Genomic DNA, 19,830 nt, shown 5'->3' on the forward strand with positions numbered 1-19,830 from the left:
AGTAACCTAGGTATGACAGAAATGACTTTTTTCTTAAAAATTAACTTTGTGGGCCAGGCGCGGTGGCTCATGCCTATAATCCCAGCACTTTGGGAGGTCAAGGTGGGCGGATCACAAGGGCAAGAGATCGTTATCATCCTGGCCAAAATGGTGAAACCCCGTCTCTACTAAAAATACAAAAATTAGCTGGTTTTGGTGGCATGCACATGTAGTCCCAGCTACTCTGGAAGCTGAGGCAGGAGAATTACTTGAAACCCGGGAGGCGGAGGTTGCAGTGAGCTGAGATCGTGCCATTGCAATCCAGCCTGGGAGATAAGAGCAAGACTCCATCTCAAATAATAATAATAATGATAATAATAATAATAATAATAATAATAGTTTGTGCTCTTATTAGACCAAAATTAAGAGTATAGCTCTGAGAAGGAAAAAAAACATGTAAATGAACATATGTGAAACTGATATAAAAATAGCCATGTATTAAAAAAATGTGTTGCTACTTGAAGGTGTCTTTTAAAGAAAGGTACAAATATTTAAACATAGGGATTGTCTTAACCCTAATAATAGGACAATTTAAGATAGGTAGTAAACAAAGGAGTAAAAGAGTCACATGATACAATGAAAAACAGTGTGCAGCTGTATATCCTGGTCTCCAGTTGTAAAATGGGGATTCTCTTCACTTTATGGTTATTAGAATTTTCCTAAATATTTTAGAAACCATTAATTTTTTTATTTTATATAATTGCATCAAAGGATGGTATTGGGACACTCTCTAAACAGTGGCTTAAACAAATTAGGGATTGTGTTCCTGACATGATAACCCTAAAAATGTACTATCTAGGTATGATACTGGGCTTCAAGATACCCTCAGAGACCATGGTTCCCTTATCTTTCTACTTGGAGTTAATGTGTACTTGTTGCCTTGTTGTTATAATATGTTATAATATGACATCTCCATCTGTAGTGACTTCCATTTACATCTTACTGACCAGGCCTGTGTCAAATGCATGTAAATGAGTACTGAAAATTGCTACTTCAACCATAACACTAACCTTTTAAGTATAAAAATTATTCTAAATCTCCTATCTTCAAGTGAGCCTGTGAAATGAAATTTTTTTCAGTTGTGCACATTAGTTCCCTAAAACAAACTGGACTTCAAAAAATGAGGAAGAATTAGAGAACAGATACTTGGTAGGTAAATAGTGATATTTACCATGATATCTAAATAGTATCCCAATGGATAAGTTCAATCTTTAACTGTTGTCTGACTCCTGTGAAGACAAAGAATAATGAAAGAGAATAACTTTTTAATCAGGAGGTTCTTTGGAAACAAGACATTCTAATGTTTCCGGGAAGTCTTGCTCTGTCATCCAGGCTGGAGTGCAGTGGCCTGATCTCCACTCAATATAACTTCTGCCTCCTGGGCTCAAGCAATTCTCCTGCCTCAGCCTCCCGAGTAGCCGGGATTACAGGCGTGCACCACCACGCCCAGCTAATTTTTTGTATTTTTAGCAGAGACGGGGTTTCACCATGTTGGCCAGGCTGGTTTCAAACTCCTGACCTCGTGATCCTTTCGCCTTGGCCTCCCAAAATGCTGGGATTACAAGCGTGAGCCACCGTGCCCAGCCTCAAGGAAGTCTTAAAAAAAAAAAATTGTGGTAAGAACATGAGATCTACCCTCTTAAATTTTTAAATGTACAAGGAATTGTTGTCTATATGTACACTGTAGATCTCTAGAGCTTATTCAAATTGATTGAAATTTAATGCCATTGATTAGTTACCCCCTTGCCCCAATCCCTGGTAACTCCACATTTCCCCCTTACCCCAGCCCCTGGTAACTACCATTCTACTCTTTGATTCTGTAAATTTGACTATTTTAAATACCTCATATAAGTGGAGTATTTATCTTATCATGCAGTATTTATCTTTTTGTGACTGGCTTATTTCATTTAGCCTAACATCCGTAAGATTAATCTGTGTTGTTGCATGTTGCAGAATTTTCTTCTTTTTAAAAACTGAATAGTGTTTCATTCCATGTATTTATTATGTTTCATTTATCTCTTCATCTGTCAATGGACATTTAGGGTTATTTTCACATCTTGGCTATTGTAATAGTGCTGTAATGAACATAGGAGTGCTAACATCTCTTTGAGATCCTGATTTTAATTATTTTGGAAAAATGCCCCGAAGTGGAATTGCCAGATCACATGGTAGTTCTATTTTTAATTTTTGGAGGACTTGCCATGTTGTTTTCCATAAATACAGTACCATTTTGCATTCCTACAGCAGTGTGCAAGGGCTCCAGTTTTGCCACATCCTCACCACTTGTTGTCTTTGCTTTTTTGATTATAGCCAACCTGACAGGTTTTGTGGTTTTGATTTACGTTTCTCTGATTAGAAATGTTGAGCATTTCTCCTGTATCAGTTGGTCATTTGTATGAATTCTTTGGAGAAATGTTTATTCAAGACCTTAATTGCGTTATTAGTTTTTACTATAGAGTTGTAGGGGTTTCTGGCACATTTTGAAGCCAAATCCCTTATCAGATACATGGTTTGCAAGTATTTTTTCTCATTCCATATTTTATCTTTTCGCCCTCTTGATTATTTTCTTTGCTGTGCAGAAACATTTTAGCTTGACGTAGTCCCACTTACCTGTTTTTGCTTTTGTTACCTGTGCTTTGGCTATCATATCTGTGAAATTATTCCTAAGATCAATGTCATCAAGCTTTTCTCCTATTTTCTTCTGGGAGTTTTACAGTTTCAGGTCATACGTGTAAGCGTTTAATCCATTTTGAGTTGTTTTTGTGCATGATATAGGACACCAGTTTTATTCTTTTGCATGTGGATATCCAGTTTTCCCAGAAGCATTTGTTGAAGAGACTATCCTGTCCCCATTGTGTATTGTTAGTGCACTTCTTGAAGATCAGTTGACTGTATACATGTAGGTTTATTTCTGGTCTCTTTGTTCTGTTCCATTGGTCTATATGTCTGTCTTAATGTCATTACCTTGCTGTTTTCACTACTGTAGCTTTGTAGTATAATTTGAAATCAGGAAGTGTAATGCCTGCCAGCTTTGTTCTTTTTCAAGGTTGATTTGGCTCATTGTGGTCTTCTGTGGTTTCATATGAATTTTAATATGTTTTTCTGTTTTTGTAAAAAATGCCATTAGGATTTTCATAGGCATAGTATTGAAACTGTAGATCGCGGATATGTCTTTACAGAAGTACAAAATAGATATAAATTGCCCTATTTATGGATGCTTCTTTTATACAACAGGAGTAGTAAAAATTATTCTGCATATTATTTGAATTTCACTTATTATCTATCCTGGAGAAACATTGCATATGCATAAGATGTGGTTAAGAATGCCTACTTGTGCATTATTGATAATAGCAAAAATCTGGAAGTGACCTAAATGCCCGTGAATAAAGGGAACTGGTCTGACAAACGGTGGTATTTTCATGCAATAAAATATTGTACAGCTCTTAAAAGGAATTAGCCACATTTATGTGTAACAACATGGTTACATCAAGACGACATTTTAAAATGAAGAAAATCAAGTTGCAGAACAGCGTATACAGTGTAGAATTACAATTATTAATGTAGAATAACTATATAAAAAGAATTTTAATAAAAATATATGAAATAGTCATAAGCTTTTAATTAACACAGTTTGTTAATGTGTGGTTATTGTTTAGGGTTCTCGATGCTCTTCTGATGCCAATATGCTTGGAGAGATGATGTTTGGCTCAGTAGCAATGAGCTACAAAGGATCCACCCTAAAAATTCATCAGATTCGGTGAGAACTTTTCTGATTTTTTTTTTAACGAGTCCATTTTTAGGTATTTGGTTTTTTTTAGAGAGAATTTTATATGATCTTCACTCAGATTGAGCTTGTCATACTCCATTTAAAATGTTCTCTGGTTTTAATGCTACCATTGGCAACTATGCTGTGAAACCTCTGTGACTGACTTACACATTTTTATTTATAGTAACTCCAAAAGGCCATTGTGTTTTAGTTTTGGTCTCTCTCTTTCTCTTTTTCTTCATAGTTCCCCTCCACAGCTCATGCTCAGCAAAGTGTTTACTGCTCGGACTGGCAGCAGTATTTGTGGAAGTCTCAATACGTAAGTGCTTATGGATACACGGGGAATTGTATTACTTTAGATGTACAAAGTATGAAAACTAACAAACTGCTTTTAGTACTGAGCACAAGTTCAGATTTTCTATCTTTCCTTAAGTTCAAAAGTTCATGGAGGCCAGATTTCACTCTCAGTTGAGTTTAGTTGAGAAACAGGAGATGTGGTTTCTGTTTCTGTGAACTGCTAGAAGCAGTATCTGGAAGTAGAATGTTGAATGGATTTCTGTCTTAGGTCAACATGCTGATTTTCAGTTTTGCGGTACCACACTGAGTTTCCTGAGTTACCACAATCTGTAGGGTTGGTGCTCTTCAATTTTCAGATCCCCTATGAAATTAACCCTACAGACAGGACTGACCTAGGTCAGCCATATTGATATTATATATAATATATACACTATATAATGATAGCCACCAGGGTATTACAAGCTATTAATGCAAAGATTGGAATAGTGAAACTGAAACAAAGGCAGGCCTGGTGTCAGGATCATGGGCCATGTGCCAGAACCTAGCAAATTACTGGGGCTAAAGTTAGGCAGTAAAAGGCCCCAGAGAGAGATTTTGCAGGTGCCATATCAGAGCAAGACTCATTGGCTAGTCAGAGCCCCTGGGGATAACCCAAGGCCAAAGGCAGCAAGGAAACTACTCCAGATTACAGAAATTCTGTACGGCCCCCATCAATTGTTAATGCCTTAAAAATACCTGTTTGGAAGAGTTTTATTAGCTAAGTTTCTAATACCTGTAACTCTTTGGAAGGAAAATAGGAGGTAGTCTTTTTCTTTTTTTTTTTTTTTTTGGAAATGGAGCCTTACTGTATCACCAGGCTGGAGTACAGTGGCGTGATCTCAGCTCACTGCAGCCTCTGCCTCTCGGGTTCAAGCAATTCTCCTGACTCAGCCTCCAGGGTAGGTGGGACTACAGGTGCAGGCCACCATGCCTGGCTAATTTTGTATTTTTAGTAGAGACAGAGTTTCACTAAGTTGGCCAGGCAGGTCTCGAACTCCTGACCTCAAATGATCCGCCTGCCTCAGCCTCCCAAAGTGCTGGGATTACTGGCGTGAGCCATCATGCCCGGCTGTGGGAGATATACTTTAAAATATTATGGATGCTTTAAAATATCTTGAAGCCAAAAATACTGATTTTTAAAAGTAGAAATTAGAGACCTACTGAAGCAGAAATTAAAGATTCCGTGTTGGAATCACTGATGTTAGCCATAATCACCTGAGTTTTTTCACCTTTTCTAAGTTCTGATGATTCCTAAAATCTCTAGAAAGGATATTTTGCACTAAAAGCATAAAGTACTTTTATTTTTGTTATCCTGAAAGAGTCACTAAAAAAAAGTCATATAGGTTATTTGTATTATATTAGACTAAAGATAGTTTTTGAATATTTGCCTAATGATTTATTCTCCTCTTCTTCCTCCTAGCTTCCACCTCTCCCTAACAGATAATTAGAAAATATTTTTAGGTCTAAAATATGAGGGGAAACCTTGTTTATAATCTAAATCAGGTTCAGTAACTTCTTCTTTAAAGATCCAGATAGTAAATATTTTTGGCTTTGTGAGCCAGACAATGGGTTATAGTTTCTCAGCTCTGCTGTTGCAGCATCAAAGCATTCATACACAGTTTATAAATGAATGGGCATGGCTGTGTTCCAATAAAACTTTATTTACAAAAAGAGGCAGCAGACTAGATCTGGCACTTAGGCTATAGTTTACCAACCTCTGATTTAAATGATTATATTAGTTAATTTGTAATGCTAATAGGAAGAAACCGTTTTTGCGCTTTAAATTTCATCAGGATGTCCAAAGAATTGCCCTTAAACCATAAAATGAATTTGGAATTAATTTTTTTCTCACCCTCCATAGGCTACAAGATAGTCTTGAATTCATCAATCAGGACAACAATACATTAAAGGCTGATAATAACACAGTTATTAATGGACTGCTTGGAAATATAGGTAAATGGTTCCTTTGATTTTATAAGTTTAAAAAATATTAACAGTGTAACAAGTGTTTTTTGAAGTTATTCCTTAATAATGCAGATCTGTCATGATAACAAAGAATTTCAAATACTGTAAGTGGAAGAGCCTTTTAAATTGCCAGTATGTATAACATTTATTTGGAAAACATATTTTTCATATATTTGAACACAGTATTTATTTTATCTGATAAAGAGACTGCTTTAGATATATCTAATTTGTCTTCATTGTTTTTCATTGTTAAATTTGAAGCATCTTTGAAAGGTGTCAGTGATAAGAAAAGCCCTTAGTAGTTCTTTTGGCTATTTCAGCTGAGGAAGACTATTACACCTTCTTCCTTCTGTCTTCCGTAACCATAAAAGTCATTTTAAAATGATGCTTGTTTTTGTGACCTGTAATTCAGATGAGCAGATGTTCAAATTTGGTGTTTCTTAAAAGATTTATTAGAATAACAATTCATTTAGTGCTTTGGTTAGCTGATTGTTGTTATTTAAGTACTACATTTTAAAGTGACAGACTTTCTAAAATTTCTGGTCATTTTTTCTAGACAGCTCAAGTGAACTACTGCTGTATTGCGATATTTCTGGTGCATAAAAAGCTATATAGTAGCCAAGGGAATGGGATAGTAATAGAATAGTATTAATATTTCTCTCATTTTCTGTTTAGTAAGAACTTTTATTCATAATTAATTTAAATAAATATTTGTTATATATTAGTAGAAAACAATTTTTTCTTCCAACTTGAACTGTATGACATCCTATTATTTATTTTTTATGATTTGTATTTATTCAAATGAGCAATCGCTTATAAAACACCTATTACTGTGCGCTAGTCATAGTGTTAGGCATATACTTTATAATGTGTGTGTGTGTGTTACAGAAAAATAGAAGTTCTGCTTTTCTTAACTCGCTTGATTACTTCATTTTTTTAAATAAAGGAAAAATGTGACAAAGAATGAAATCTTTTTTCTTTATAGTTTGATACTTTTCAAAGCTCAAGGGACTTGTTGAAAGTTGAAAGTAATTATGGGTTTTTGTTTGTTTTTGATTTTTGAGATGGAGTCTCACTCTGTCACCCAGGCTAGAGTGCAGTGGTGTGATCTTAGCTCACTGCAACCTGTGCCTCCCGGGTTCAAGCGATCCTCCTGCCTCAGCCTCCTAAGTAACTGGGACTGCAGGCACGTGCCATCACATCCGGCTAATTTTTGTATTTTTGGTAGAGACAGGGTTTTGCTGTGTTGGCCAGGATGTTCTCGAACTCCTGACTGCAAGTGATCCACCCGCCTCAGCCTCCCAAAGACCTGGGATTACAGGTGTGAGCCACCGTGCCCCAGCCAAAAGGAATTCATTTTAATAACACAAATCCATTATTACTTATAAAGGTAAATTATACTATAGAGGTTAGATATACCTGTCCTCTCTTTTAATGTAGAGTAGAAAATCCATTTTACATACTACTGACTTTAAATAATGAGCAACATTTGCACTCTTTTGATTGTCAAGGATTTTTTTGCATGTCTACCATTTCTTTCTTTCTTTCAATTTCCAATCAGTCAATCAATCAATAAGTATGTGGTGAGCACCTGTAATATGCCAAACACTCTGTTAGGCCCTGAAGATACAGTGGTGAACCAGACACAGTTCCTGCCTCAATGGATTTATAGTTAGTGGAAGTCAGAAAAGTAATACAACAATTACAGTGTACTATAGTAAATTCTTAGACAGGGTTAAGAGCAGGGTGTGATTAAAATAAGGAGAAGCACTCAGTTCAGTCCTGGAGAGTCAAGGAAGGCTTCCTTGAGGACATGAGGCCTAAGGTTGAAGGATTAGCCAGATGGCTAGGGAAATAAATGTTCTGTGAAGAAGCAATAGTATGTACACAGACCTAGTGGCAAAAGATCATAGAGTATGGAAAGAATGTGAATAAATCAGTATGTATGGAGCACAGAGTAGGGGTAAAGTAAATGAAAAAGAAAGAATGGAGCAAAAGCTAGATCACAAAACGCACTGTAGGCCACACTGAGGAATTTAGAGTTAATGCTTGGTTTAGTATAGTTGGGCACCAGTGCAGGTATGTTGGTTCGGGTCCTTTACCTGTTTTTTTTAACGGGTGCCAAAGACAGAGTTAAACATGCAACAGTTGTGTTAGGGGAAATGACTATGTAAAGGAAAATGAGGAAAATGCTGGGAAAGGCTGAGCGACCCATCGAATTGTGATGTAAGTCTGACCGTGAATGAAGGAGAGAGGGATAGAGTGTTGACTGGAAGTGTCTCAAGCCAGCTATACAGTTCAAGGGACGTTTGGCAAGGCCCTGGAATTATTTGAGTCAAAGTTGGTTGTCAGAAGTGTCCCATGTCTCCCCAAATTGGGCCTGCCTTAGTATACCTACTGTGTTCAACCATTGGCTGGGAGCAGCCTATCAGCTATGTGTCCTTGCACAAATGTGCCAGTGGATTTCAGCAGGGGTTCTTAATCAACATAGTCTTTATAGTTGGAGATCTTTGAGATACATTCTCGAGGCCACCAGGGAGGAATTTTCGGAATATAACAACACAATCAAATTACGTTTGTATCTGTAGAAGAGTATTCTAACTGCAGTAGGAATGGATTCAGGTAAGCAAGTGGTCTTGAGAAAAGGCCCATAGTAGAAGGCTACTCATGGTACTCCAAATGACAGATAATGGTACCTACAGTAAATTAGTGTCAGTGGGGATAGTTGTTGAGAAATTCACTAAGGGACATAGAGTGGACCAGATTAGCTAATTAGAAGAGGTGAGGCAAAAGGAAGAATCAAGTTTGGCACTTTGCTGGCTGTTTAATTGCATGGATATTGGTGCTCTTCACTAAGGGGAATAGAAGAAATAAGAATTGATGATTTTAGGTTTAGACATGTTCAATTGGAAGTACCGGAATATCCAAGTGAAGAAATCCATTGTTGTTAGCTACTTAGATAGGTATATTGTAGGGTATTCTCTTTAATGTAAAAATGGATGAGTGTTTAATAATTTAAAAATAATAGAAGTTGACCAGTTAGCTGTATCTTCTGGGGATTTGAGAATCATCAGGACATAAATTATAACTGAAAGCACGGGAATGGAGGATGACCTAGGAAATGTAAAGAATGAGAAGGAAAGAGTGTTGAAGATGGAACCCTGGGGAATGCTGGCTTTAAGAAGGGGTACGAGGCCGGTCACGGTGGCTCACGCCTGTAATCCCAGCACTTTGGGAGGCTGAGGTGGGTGGATCACGAGGATGGGAGATCGACACCATCCTGGCTAACACAGTGAAATCCCGTCTCTACTAAAAATATAAAAAAATTAGCCGGACGTGGTGGCTCCTGTAGTCCCAGCTACTCGGGAGGCTGAGGCAGGAGAATAGCGTGAACCTGGGAGGCGGAGCTTGCAGTGAGCCGAGATCACACCACTGCACTCCAGCCAGAGCGAGACTCCGTCTCAAAAAAAAAAAAAAAAAAGGGTAGGAGAAGAGAAGCACACAAACAGACTGAGACTGAGGGGGAAAAATACAGAGAGTGTGTTACATGGGAAAAAAGTTTACAGTGTAATATAATCAGCATCAGTTACTGCTTATAAGGTAATATAAGAGAATATGTACTAAATTAAGCAACAGGAAGGCTTTTGGTGGCCTAGATGAGCAGTTTCAGTGGGGAGAATAGACATCAGAATTGGGATGACTCAGAGTTTGGACTTTTGTCCAAGATGCAAGCAGTGATTCTCAAACTTTTTGGTTTTAGGAGCCCTTTACACACTTAGAAATTATCGAGGACTGCAGAGAACTTTTGTTTATGTGGATTACAACTATTGATAAATTATTAGAAATTACAACAAAAAATTGAAGAATATTTAGTAAATCCTTGAAAAAGTACACTAATACCCCCTTTCATGTTATTACAGGCCTCCAAAAAATTAGTAAGAAGAGTGGCATTGTTTTACATTTTTATAAATCTCCTTAATTTCTGGATGAGGATACAGCTAAATTCTCATATCTGCATCTGTATTCAGTCTTTTGTGATACGTTATTTTCATTGAAGTGTATCAAGAAAATCTGTCTCACACAGATGTGTAGTTGGAAAATGGAGGACTTCACAGACCCCCTGAAAGTTTCGGGGACCCCACGGGTCCTTGGATGACATTTTGAGAACTGCTGAATTGCTGTAGGATTAGATATATGGAGGGTGGTGGAAGAGACTTGACTATGTTTAAGTGTTGACAGAAAAAGGAAATTATAAGGAGCATGAAATTAAAGACTAGAAGTAATAATTGATAGAAGGAGGTTTTTGAAGAAGAATGGGGGAATGGGGTCCTAGCTGACTTAAAGTTAACTTTGGAAGGGAGGGAGGAACTTAGGATTTTTTAATAAGTCCCTAGCACATTGTAAGACTTGAATAACATGACTATTTGGGCAGGAAGGAGGCAAGGATGGGTGAGAGAGTAAGTTTTGAAGCAGGATGATAGGAAAAAAAGGGTTCCAATCTGGTTAATTCTACTGTGTGTATGTGCATATATGAATGTGCATACTCTAGGAAGCAAAAGTTTTATGCTGAGAAGAAGAGGTAGGGAAGGAGTTTAAAGAAGTAAATAATTTTTGAAGTAACTAGGGAAAGAAAGCTAGGACGAATTAAAGAGCTGACCATTGAGACATGGAAGGATTGCTGTACATGTGCTATAATTATAGAAGTTCTTGCTACAGAAAAGTAATATCTGTTAGCAATTTGAAAACTACAGTTGGCTGGACACAGTGGCTCATGCCTGTAATTTCCACACTTTAGGAGGCCAAAGCAGGAGGATCACTTGAGCCCAGGAATTGGAGATCAGCTTGGGCAATGTAGCAAGACTTTGTCTCTACTAAAAAGTTTTCAAAATTAGCTGGGCCTGGTGGCATGCACCTGGCTCATGGAGAGGGTTGAGGAGGGAAGATCACTGTAGCTCAGGAGTTAGAACTTGCAGTGAGCTACGATTATGCCATTGCATTCCAGCCTACATGACAGAGCAAAACCCTGTTTCAAAAAAGGAAAGAAGAAAAATGCAATTGTCACTTTTTAAAACAGAAAGCCCCCTATTCCATCCTAGATAAATGCCCTTCATGGCTGTTTAGACTATTTTGATGAAGCATAGCTAACAGGTAACCCAGCTGCTTGCTTTCAGGCCATAATGCCCTTCTTGGGTCTTCAGACTGCAATTAACCTTTTCTTGATGAAGCATGTGGCAGCGACTTCTCTTGAACAGCTGGGAGTCCGGTCCCTGATGAGTGTCATTTGTGTTCCTCCTTCCACAGTGACTGACTCCTGGTTTAGTAACCTTGGTTTCTTCCATTACTTTGTAACTTATCACTGGGTTAGAAAAACCAATTTTTAATGTCAGTAAGATCTCTTTGCTGGTTTTGCACCCTATTGTATGCTGTGTGCCAAGTGCTTAGGTGGTTTTCTCCTCACTTCAGTTGTAGGCACATACTGTAATCTTAAAACAACTTTAAAAAAATAAATTTGTTTGGCAAATACAGTTTAGATAGATAACATTATCATACTTTTTCAAATCTTTAAAAATACTGTTTTACATTAGAAAGGATTGAAGATTTAAAATAATTTTTACTTTATATAGCAGAAGCTTGTTTTTATTACACATACATTTATTAGTAAAAATACATGAAGTTGTTGTTTGATATAAATCATGACTAAAGAAACATCATCCTGTTTCAAAAATGGGAAGACAGCTTGAATTCTTATTTAGTTTAAAAGTTTCCATCCATATTTGTTGGTCTGCTCTTGTGCTGCCTTAGCTCACCTTTTTTCCCTGACGCATTGTGGCTTCTCTAACAGTCCTCTTTCATGTGTATTTTACGTTTTTGCCATGTAGGTCTTTCACAGTTCTGCAGCCCCAGGCGGGCATTCTCTGAGCAGGGTCCGCTCCGCCTGATCAGGAGCGCCTCTTTCTTTGCAGGTTTGCGATGTGCTGTGTGGGTAGACTAGTTGGTGTGCCCCAACGGCTAGACTCTGTAGTTAAGCTGTGGAAACAAGACAGTAGATGAATGCAATTGGTGAGGTTGTGGTTAAGAAAACATTGCTTTAGGAAGTATAAGAACTTAATTCCATTCTACTGAACATGTTCTTAAAGTTTCCAGACACTGAGTTATCAGTAGAATTGACATTTTTATGAAATTTTGGTTTGCCATTTCTCTTGTGGCATAATGATTTTAACTTTAGAATCTGAAACCAAAACTTAGTATGGACTTTATTTCTTATGATACCACTTGGAATTTTTAATGTGACACTGTCTTGTTTCCATGGCTGAGTAGCTTTTGTACCATAGTTCACCAATTGCAGAAAATTATCCTATCTTGTTATTATTGTAAAATTTCTGATCTACACTATTCCATAAGAACAATTTTTCTTAGAGCTAAGATTTAGATGAACAAGCACCACTGTAATGCTCTGTAAAAGGCATACATGACTGTATTTGCTTACATAATCAAGTTGATGATTGTAGAGTGTGTTCATGTGTATATATCCAGGATTCTAATCATATACCTTGTTTCACATGTTTTAGCAGATTACCTAACATCATAACCTTTTAGTGAAAATTATTAGAATGTGAACATATTTACTCTTCATTGTGCTCAGATTGGTATCAATTTAGCCCTTCTTGTTTTGAATAATATTTTCTTTCCCTATAAATATTAGATATAGCAAATACATATTTATAGAAAACTTGGAAAACATTTTTAAAAGGCAAAAATATGTATTAGCTGTTTTATCAGCCAGAAATACCTGCTTTTTTGTTTTTTAAACACAATTGGGATCATACTATTCAAACAAATTTCTCAATTTATTATGGAGAATTTTGAAACATACATTGTTATAGGCAGAAACAGTACAGTGAACTATGATATACCCACCACTTGGTCCCAGCAAGTGCTCATACTGTTCAGTAGCTTGCTTTTTTTCATTTAATAGTATATTATAAATATCTGTCATTGAATATGCTTCTAAAATATGACTTTTAGTCACTCCTTGCTTCTTTAGGTATTATGTTTTAGATTCTCATACTGTGTATCAAATCTTCACAGAGCTCTCAAAGCTTGTTCAACTGAGTAATAGCTCTTGGTGTTGGGTTGGTGTCATGCTATCAAAAAAAATAAGGGAATGCAATGAGATGAGCATGATTTTGTTTGCTATTTAAAAGGAGCTGTTCATCCACCTGAATAGCAATATATTTTATAACTGACAGTTTCATCTTTATTTATAGTTCACAGCAACCCAATGGACATGCCTGGAAGAGAGCTCAATGAGGACAGAGACAGTGGCATAGCACGGTCTGGTAATGTCAGGTTCTTGTATTCAGTTTTTTATGAGATTGCTGTTGGCATTGATTTTCTTTTTTGTCCCTTCCTTTATTATCAAATTTGTTCATATTGATATTAGCCTTACAAGAGAACTGTGGAAAGATCAGAGCGAAGTCTTGTAAATTTAACATTTTTCATGTTTACTTTTAAGTGTGCTGAGTAGAATAAAGCCAGGATGAACTAAAGCAAGAGTAAAGTACACTGGTTGAAGCTTAGTGAGTATAAGAAGAAAAGCATTGGTCAGAAAACTGCTTAGAAACTGTAGCAAAAAAACCACATTTGCTTATATTTGCTTGCTGCTAACTAAAGTTTAAATTGTCATATTGTCTCTTGCCCAGAAAAGCACAGGCATTTTGAATCAGTGTTATACTTTTTTTTTTTTTCAAATATGGACTCTTCCAAAATTTGTAGGTCTAGCAAACATTTATTGAAACATGGTGGACATTAAAAAAATTAAAGCCCAGAGTCTGCCTTTAAGGGACACAGAAGTATGGAGTCTACTAGGAGAAAAATTAGGAAAATCATCTGTCTAGTTCATTGTGTGATGCGTTTAGTGTTAGGCCTGTGCAAAAAGCTTCAGAGAAAGAGCACCACACTTAGCTTGGGCAAGGGGCAGGGATGCCAACAAAGCTTTACAGAATAATGATGATTGAGTTGTATTTTGAGAAATAAATAGCAGTTATCCAGGCAAAAGCTCAGAAAAAAGACATTTTGGCTAAAAAGAAAAGTGTGTGTTGGGGCATAAGTAAAAGGAGAAGTAATTTTAGGCTTGAATTACTGTTAGATATAAGAAACTTAATTCAGTGTGATAGCATGTGTTGTTACATTATATGGCTCTACTGTCGAAATTGTTCTATGATTCAGTTTTGAGTATAAATGAAATATCTAAACTTGCCATATATTGGAATCCTAGGTGTGTGTTAGAATAACAAGGAGAAGTTTTAAAAAAAATTCAAGTGCCTGAACTCTACTTTCAAAGACTCTCATGTAACCTAGAGAAGGCATCTCTAGGCATCTGTATTTGAGAAACAAAACAAATGCAAAACCTAACACTTGATTCTAATGGATAGCTAGGGTTGCCAACCACTACTCTAGTAATAATGGCTTGTGTTTTTCAAGTAATGTCATCTTTCTTTTCTAATTGAGTTTCTTATTTTTGTTTTAAAGAATCTAGAGTATATTTCTTTTAATACCCTTTGCTTCTATGTAATCTAGAGATTTAGTCTTCCCTGGCAGGAATTTAATTCTCATTGTTGAAGATTTGAGAGATGATAAATTAATTTATTTATACTTATATTCTTTATAAATTGAAGTGTCTGGCTAGACTGGTCTGTTAGGTTGCTTCAAGTTATTGGATTAATATATGCCATTTAAGTTAATGTATATTTTCTTCTTTTTCTAATAAGAGTTATTTTTAATATTAGAACGCAGTGAAATGTATTTTTTCCAAACTTAGGACAGCATTTTATTTTTCACTGAAGTCACACCCAGATTTAGTTGTACATACCCAGTCTTGGACTATAAGGTTTTATAATACTAACTGATAAAATATGGTCTGCATTTAGAATCTGCATTCTAAAGTAGTTTAGAGTGAGTTCATTGATGGTCTACATGTTTGCATGGCACATACAGCTTTATCCTCTGTCATTGAATTTGTCAGAATTCAAATGAATGGATCTTCATAATGAAAGTATCTCAGTTTGTAGTGCCGGTGTCCAAAATAATTTATCATCTGACCTGTACCTTTTTAATAGTGATGATAATAGTCCCCTGTTTTGAATATACATTTTCAGTATGTCCTTATGATCATAAAAGATAGAAGTCTGGAATATTGCCAAACTAAAGCAAGCCCTTAATGGCAAGTCTTATCCTCTCTAAATCCAGTGGGGGAAAAGCCTAATGAAAATCCTCTAGCCTAATGAAAAATCAACAGTTGTAGCTCTTAACACCTCAGGCAGTAAACATATCTTACAGATTTCAGAGAAGTGTTTTGGGAAGGGATAATCCCCAAGATCAGGGGATTGCAGCCGTTACAGAGTGGAGTCTGCTGGAATGTGTTTGTCACCTTAGATGCTCCAGAGAGCATTCCTTTTTTGGAGCTTAGTAGGTATAGTCATGATTCTTAATTAAAAGTGGTAGCTTTGACTACAAGTGCACACGTGATCCGTGAGTACTTGTAAATGACCTCTTTAAATGCCGTTCAAACACTTATTTTCAATAGCTTGTTCTTAAAATCCAGCTGCTGCATTAAGTTTGAACAGCATCAGATTTCCTTTAATTTCAGAACTAAAAGGATTCAGCTAAGTTAGGAGACAGTCATCCAGTGGCCAAAGGGATAATGCCTTGTTGTAAAGTATAATTTTCTTCTGGAGTCCCTAGAGGGGAATGCCAAAAGGGGATTGTCTCAGAGTTTTTTGCTGATACATTGCTAATATATGATTTTTCTCACCTGAGACCTTGCTCCAAGAAGGATGTGTTCTTTTAATGGACATTTGAGAGGCTCATGAAGCAAAATCAAGTTTAACTTAACCTATTCGTAATTTTGTTAAAAAGATTTGTCATTATGCTTAGTCATTATTGACTTATACTTGTTGTTCTTCTGACTTAACAGCATCTCTCAGCAGCTTGCTGATCACTCCATTTCCTTCCCCAAACTCCTCACTTACCCGAAGTTGTGCCAGCAGCTACCAGCGACGTTGGCGACGCAGCCAAACAACAAGTTTGGAAAATGGGGTATTTCCTAGATGGTAAGTTGGAACTTTAAACACAGAACAAGATTGAATAGTTCCTTAAACATAATTTTATATGGATTTTTAGAGCCTGGACTTGTATTCTGTGTATTTTAAGTTTGAAACTGAAAACTTTTAAAATTTACTACATTTAAAAAATTGTGGTAAGTTATACATAACAAGTTACAATTTTAACCATTTTTAGGTGTACAGTTCAGTGACATTTGTTTAAGTTTCTTCATATTGTTGTGCAATCATCATCACCATCCAACTCCAGAACTTTTTCCTCTTCCCAGCTGAAACTCTGTATCCATTCAGCATAACTCCTCATTTCTCCCTTCCCTTCCTCTTGTAACCACCATTCTATTTTCTGTCTTTATGAATTCATACAAGGTATGAATGAAATCATGCACTGCTTGTCCTTTTGTGTCTGCCTTATTTCATTTAGCATAATGTCTTTAAGGTTTATCGATGTTGTAACATGTGTCAGATATTCATTCCTTTTTGTGACTGAATAACATTCCATTGTACATACATACCACATTTTGTTTATCCATTTATCTATTGATGGACACTTGGGTTGCTTCCACTTCTTAACTATTGTGAATAATGCTGCTATGAACATGAGTGTGCAAATACCTGTTCAAGTCCCCGTTTTCAGTACTTTTGGTTATATACCCAGAAGTGGAATTGCTGGATCATATAGTAATTTTGTTTTTAAATTTGTGAGGAACTGTCATGCTGCACACTGTTTTCCGTGGTTACTGTACCATTTTACATTCCCACCAGCAATGCACATTGGTTCCAATTTTTCCATATATTCACCAGCACTTATTTTCTGTTTTTTTGATAATAGTCATCTTACTGGGTCTGAAGTGGTTCCTCATTGTGGATTTCATTTGTATTTAATAATTAGTGAAGTTGAACATCTTTTCTATTCTTTTCTTTTCTTTCCTTTTTGAGTCGCCCAGGCTGGAGTGCAGTGGCACAATCACGGCTCACTGCAGCCTCAACCTCCCTGGGCTCGGGTGATCCTTCCACCTCAGTCTCTCAAATAACTGGAACTACAGGCTTGCCACCACGCCTGGCTAATTTTTTTTTTTTTTTGTAGAGATGGAGTTTCACCATGTTGCCCAGGTTAGTAGAACTTCTGGTCTCAAGTGATCCACTTGCCTCAGCCTCCCAAAGTGCTAGGATTACAGGCATGAGGCACCACATCCAACTTGAGCATCTTTTCATGTTCTTATTGACTGTTTGTATATCTTTTTTAGAGAAATGTGTATTTAAGTCCTTTGCCCATATTACAATTGTATTTTTTTTTGCTTTGTTGGTGAGGTGTGGAAAATCTGTATATATTTTAGATATTAATCCCTTATCAGATATATGATTTGTAAATTTTTTTTTACATTCTGTGGGATGCCTTTTTACTACATTGATAGTGTCCTTTGATGCACAGAAGGTTAAATTTGTATATAGTCCAGTTTATTTTTTTTTCCTTTGTTGACTGTGCTTTTTTGTGTTATATCTAAGAAACCATTGCCAAATCAGTGTCATGATGCATGACACCTTTACCCTTTGTTTTCTTCTAAGAGTTTTACGTTCAGGTCTTTGATTTATGTATTACATATTTTGATATTTCAGTTTTTCACGTTTTTGTTTTGGCAAGGTAATTCATTCTTGAAAGATTTTTTTAATCTACATTAAGTACAACTGTAGATACTAAAAGTTCTTGTTTTCTCCTCTTTTTTATTTCCTTTATTCCTTCATCTTTGACTTTACTCCTGAAATCAAAAACAGAGACTAGAAGGTCCTAGAACAGGGAAAAGATTGTACCAGACTCATCTATAAATCTTAAAATTTAGCCACTTTTTGGTTGATTATGAATTGGGATTATGTACTTCTTTAGTAACTCCTAATTGGACCATAAAATGTTCCCAATCTGACTCTGTAGTAAAATTTCTTACAAAAACGTGAACCTGAAAGAATAGCCAGTAGATTTCTTAAAGAGATATACAATTGGTATGAAATTTTAGGTTTGTTTGATAAAACAGCAGAAGACTTAGCTTTCCTACATTTAATTAGCAAGAAGATTTAATTATGAATTTAATTATTTTTATTTGTGTAAATTAAAAAAAAAACATTTATTTTTAAGGTCTATAGAAGAAAGCTTTAATCTCTCAGATGAAAGCTGTGGCCCTAACCCAGGAATTGTGAGGAAAAAGAAGATTGCAATTGGGGTAATCTTTTCATTATCCAAAGATGAAGATGAAAATAACAAATTTAATGAATTCTTTTTTTCACATTTTCCTCTCTTTGAAAGCCACATGAACAAATTAAAGAGTGCAATAGAACAGGTAAGCATAGTTATTTATTTATAACTTTTCCTTTTAAAATCTTACTCTCCCGATTAAGCATTATATTTATTCATTTGGCAGAAAAATTAACAGACATTGTGCATGTGTCCTATAAAGTGCTCTGGTGGATGCAAATAGATTGAACCCTTTTTAAGGTGCTTACTGTCTAATAAAAGATGTAAGATCATTCATCCATTTGTTGTGTAAATAAATATTTGAGGGCCTAAAATGTGGTAGACACCATTCTACCAGCTAAAGAGAAGAGATAAAAGCAACACTTCTGATCTCATGGGACAAATAAACATGTGACTATAGATGTATGTATAAGTCCTGTGGAGAAAAGTAAAACGGAGAAAGGTATGTAAGGAATCCTGGAAGGAAGGATTACTTATAGGCTAGTCAGGAATGCCCCTTATTAAAGGACATGTGAATGTGGTCCAGAAATACGGAGCAAGTGAGCTACAACCATCTGGAACAAGATGTTCCAGACAGGGGCAAAGGCGTTAGTGCAGGAGTAAGCCTGATACTTAAGCAGCATTACGAGGCCAAAGTGCCTGGGTTGAAGTGAGACTAGATCATGTAGGGCCTTATAAGATACCATTGTAAGAACATTAGCATTTATTCTTACAAAAGTATGAAAGATGGGAAACCATTGGAGGGTTTTGAGTGGAGGAAGAATGACATTATTTATGAGGATCACTCTTACTGCTGGTGGATAATAGATTTCTAGGAGCAAAAGTAGATGTTGTGAGACCAATTAGCATACTGTTGCAGTAATCCAGGTGACAAATGATGAGTACTCAAACCGCTTTAGTGATTGAATTGGTAAGAAATAGAAATAGCCAGTGTGAATAGCTGGTGTACTGAATTGTCGTATCGGAGAAAAAACAATTAAGGTTGACTCTTAAGATTTTTTTAGCAAGCAGTTAGAAGGATGAAGTTGCCAGCATTAAAGTGAGAAAGACTGCAAGCAAAACCGATTTGATGAAGGAAGATGGTTTTTTTATATTTGCATCCTGGACATCCAAGTGTTTTTATGAGTCTAGAGTTTACCAGAGAGGTCATCAGTGTATAGATGGTATTTAAAGCCATGAAACTGATTAAGATTGGCAAGAGAGGACAGGGAATGGTAAGCCTGAGTTGTGGTGCATTTTAACATTAAGAGTTTGACGAGATGAGAAGGAACTAGCAGAGGAGAAGGAAAAGGATTGGCTGTTCAATTAGGAGAAAAAACAAGACTGTATTATTTTGGGAAAGCCAAGTACAGAAAGTATTT

At 36.2% G+C, this 19,830-nt stretch overlaps 1 protein-coding gene across 2 annotated transcripts in view; it reads left to right on the forward strand.

The window, feature by feature from the left end:
• The window catches only part of FNIP1 (folliculin interacting protein 1), a 161,491-nt gene that overhangs the window by 79,680 nt on the left and 61,981 nt on the right, over positions 1 to 19,830 (forward strand). The window contains exons 4-10 of one of the 2 annotated variants that reach the window (XM_030926751.1): positions 3,696 to 3,796; positions 4,050 to 4,124; positions 6,003 to 6,094; positions 11,986 to 12,069; positions 13,375 to 13,446; positions 16,083 to 16,218; positions 18,353 to 18,554. In XM_030926751.1, coding sequence (XP_030782611.1) covers positions 3,696 to 3,796; positions 4,050 to 4,124; positions 6,003 to 6,094; positions 11,986 to 12,069; positions 13,375 to 13,446; positions 16,083 to 16,218; positions 18,353 to 18,554 — 762 coding nt within the window. The remainder of the gene's footprint in view (positions 1 to 3,695; positions 3,797 to 4,049; positions 4,125 to 6,002; positions 6,095 to 11,985; positions 12,070 to 13,374; positions 13,447 to 16,082; positions 16,219 to 18,352; positions 18,555 to 19,830) is intronic. The other variant, XM_030926752.1, reaches the window with a different exon arrangement.

Source organism: Rhinopithecus roxellana, chromosome 3 (genome assembly GCF_007565055.1).
Source record: "Rhinopithecus roxellana isolate Shanxi Qingling chromosome 3, ASM756505v1, whole genome shotgun sequence".
Taxonomy (NCBI): domain Eukaryota; kingdom Metazoa; phylum Chordata; class Mammalia; order Primates; family Cercopithecidae; genus Rhinopithecus; species Rhinopithecus roxellana.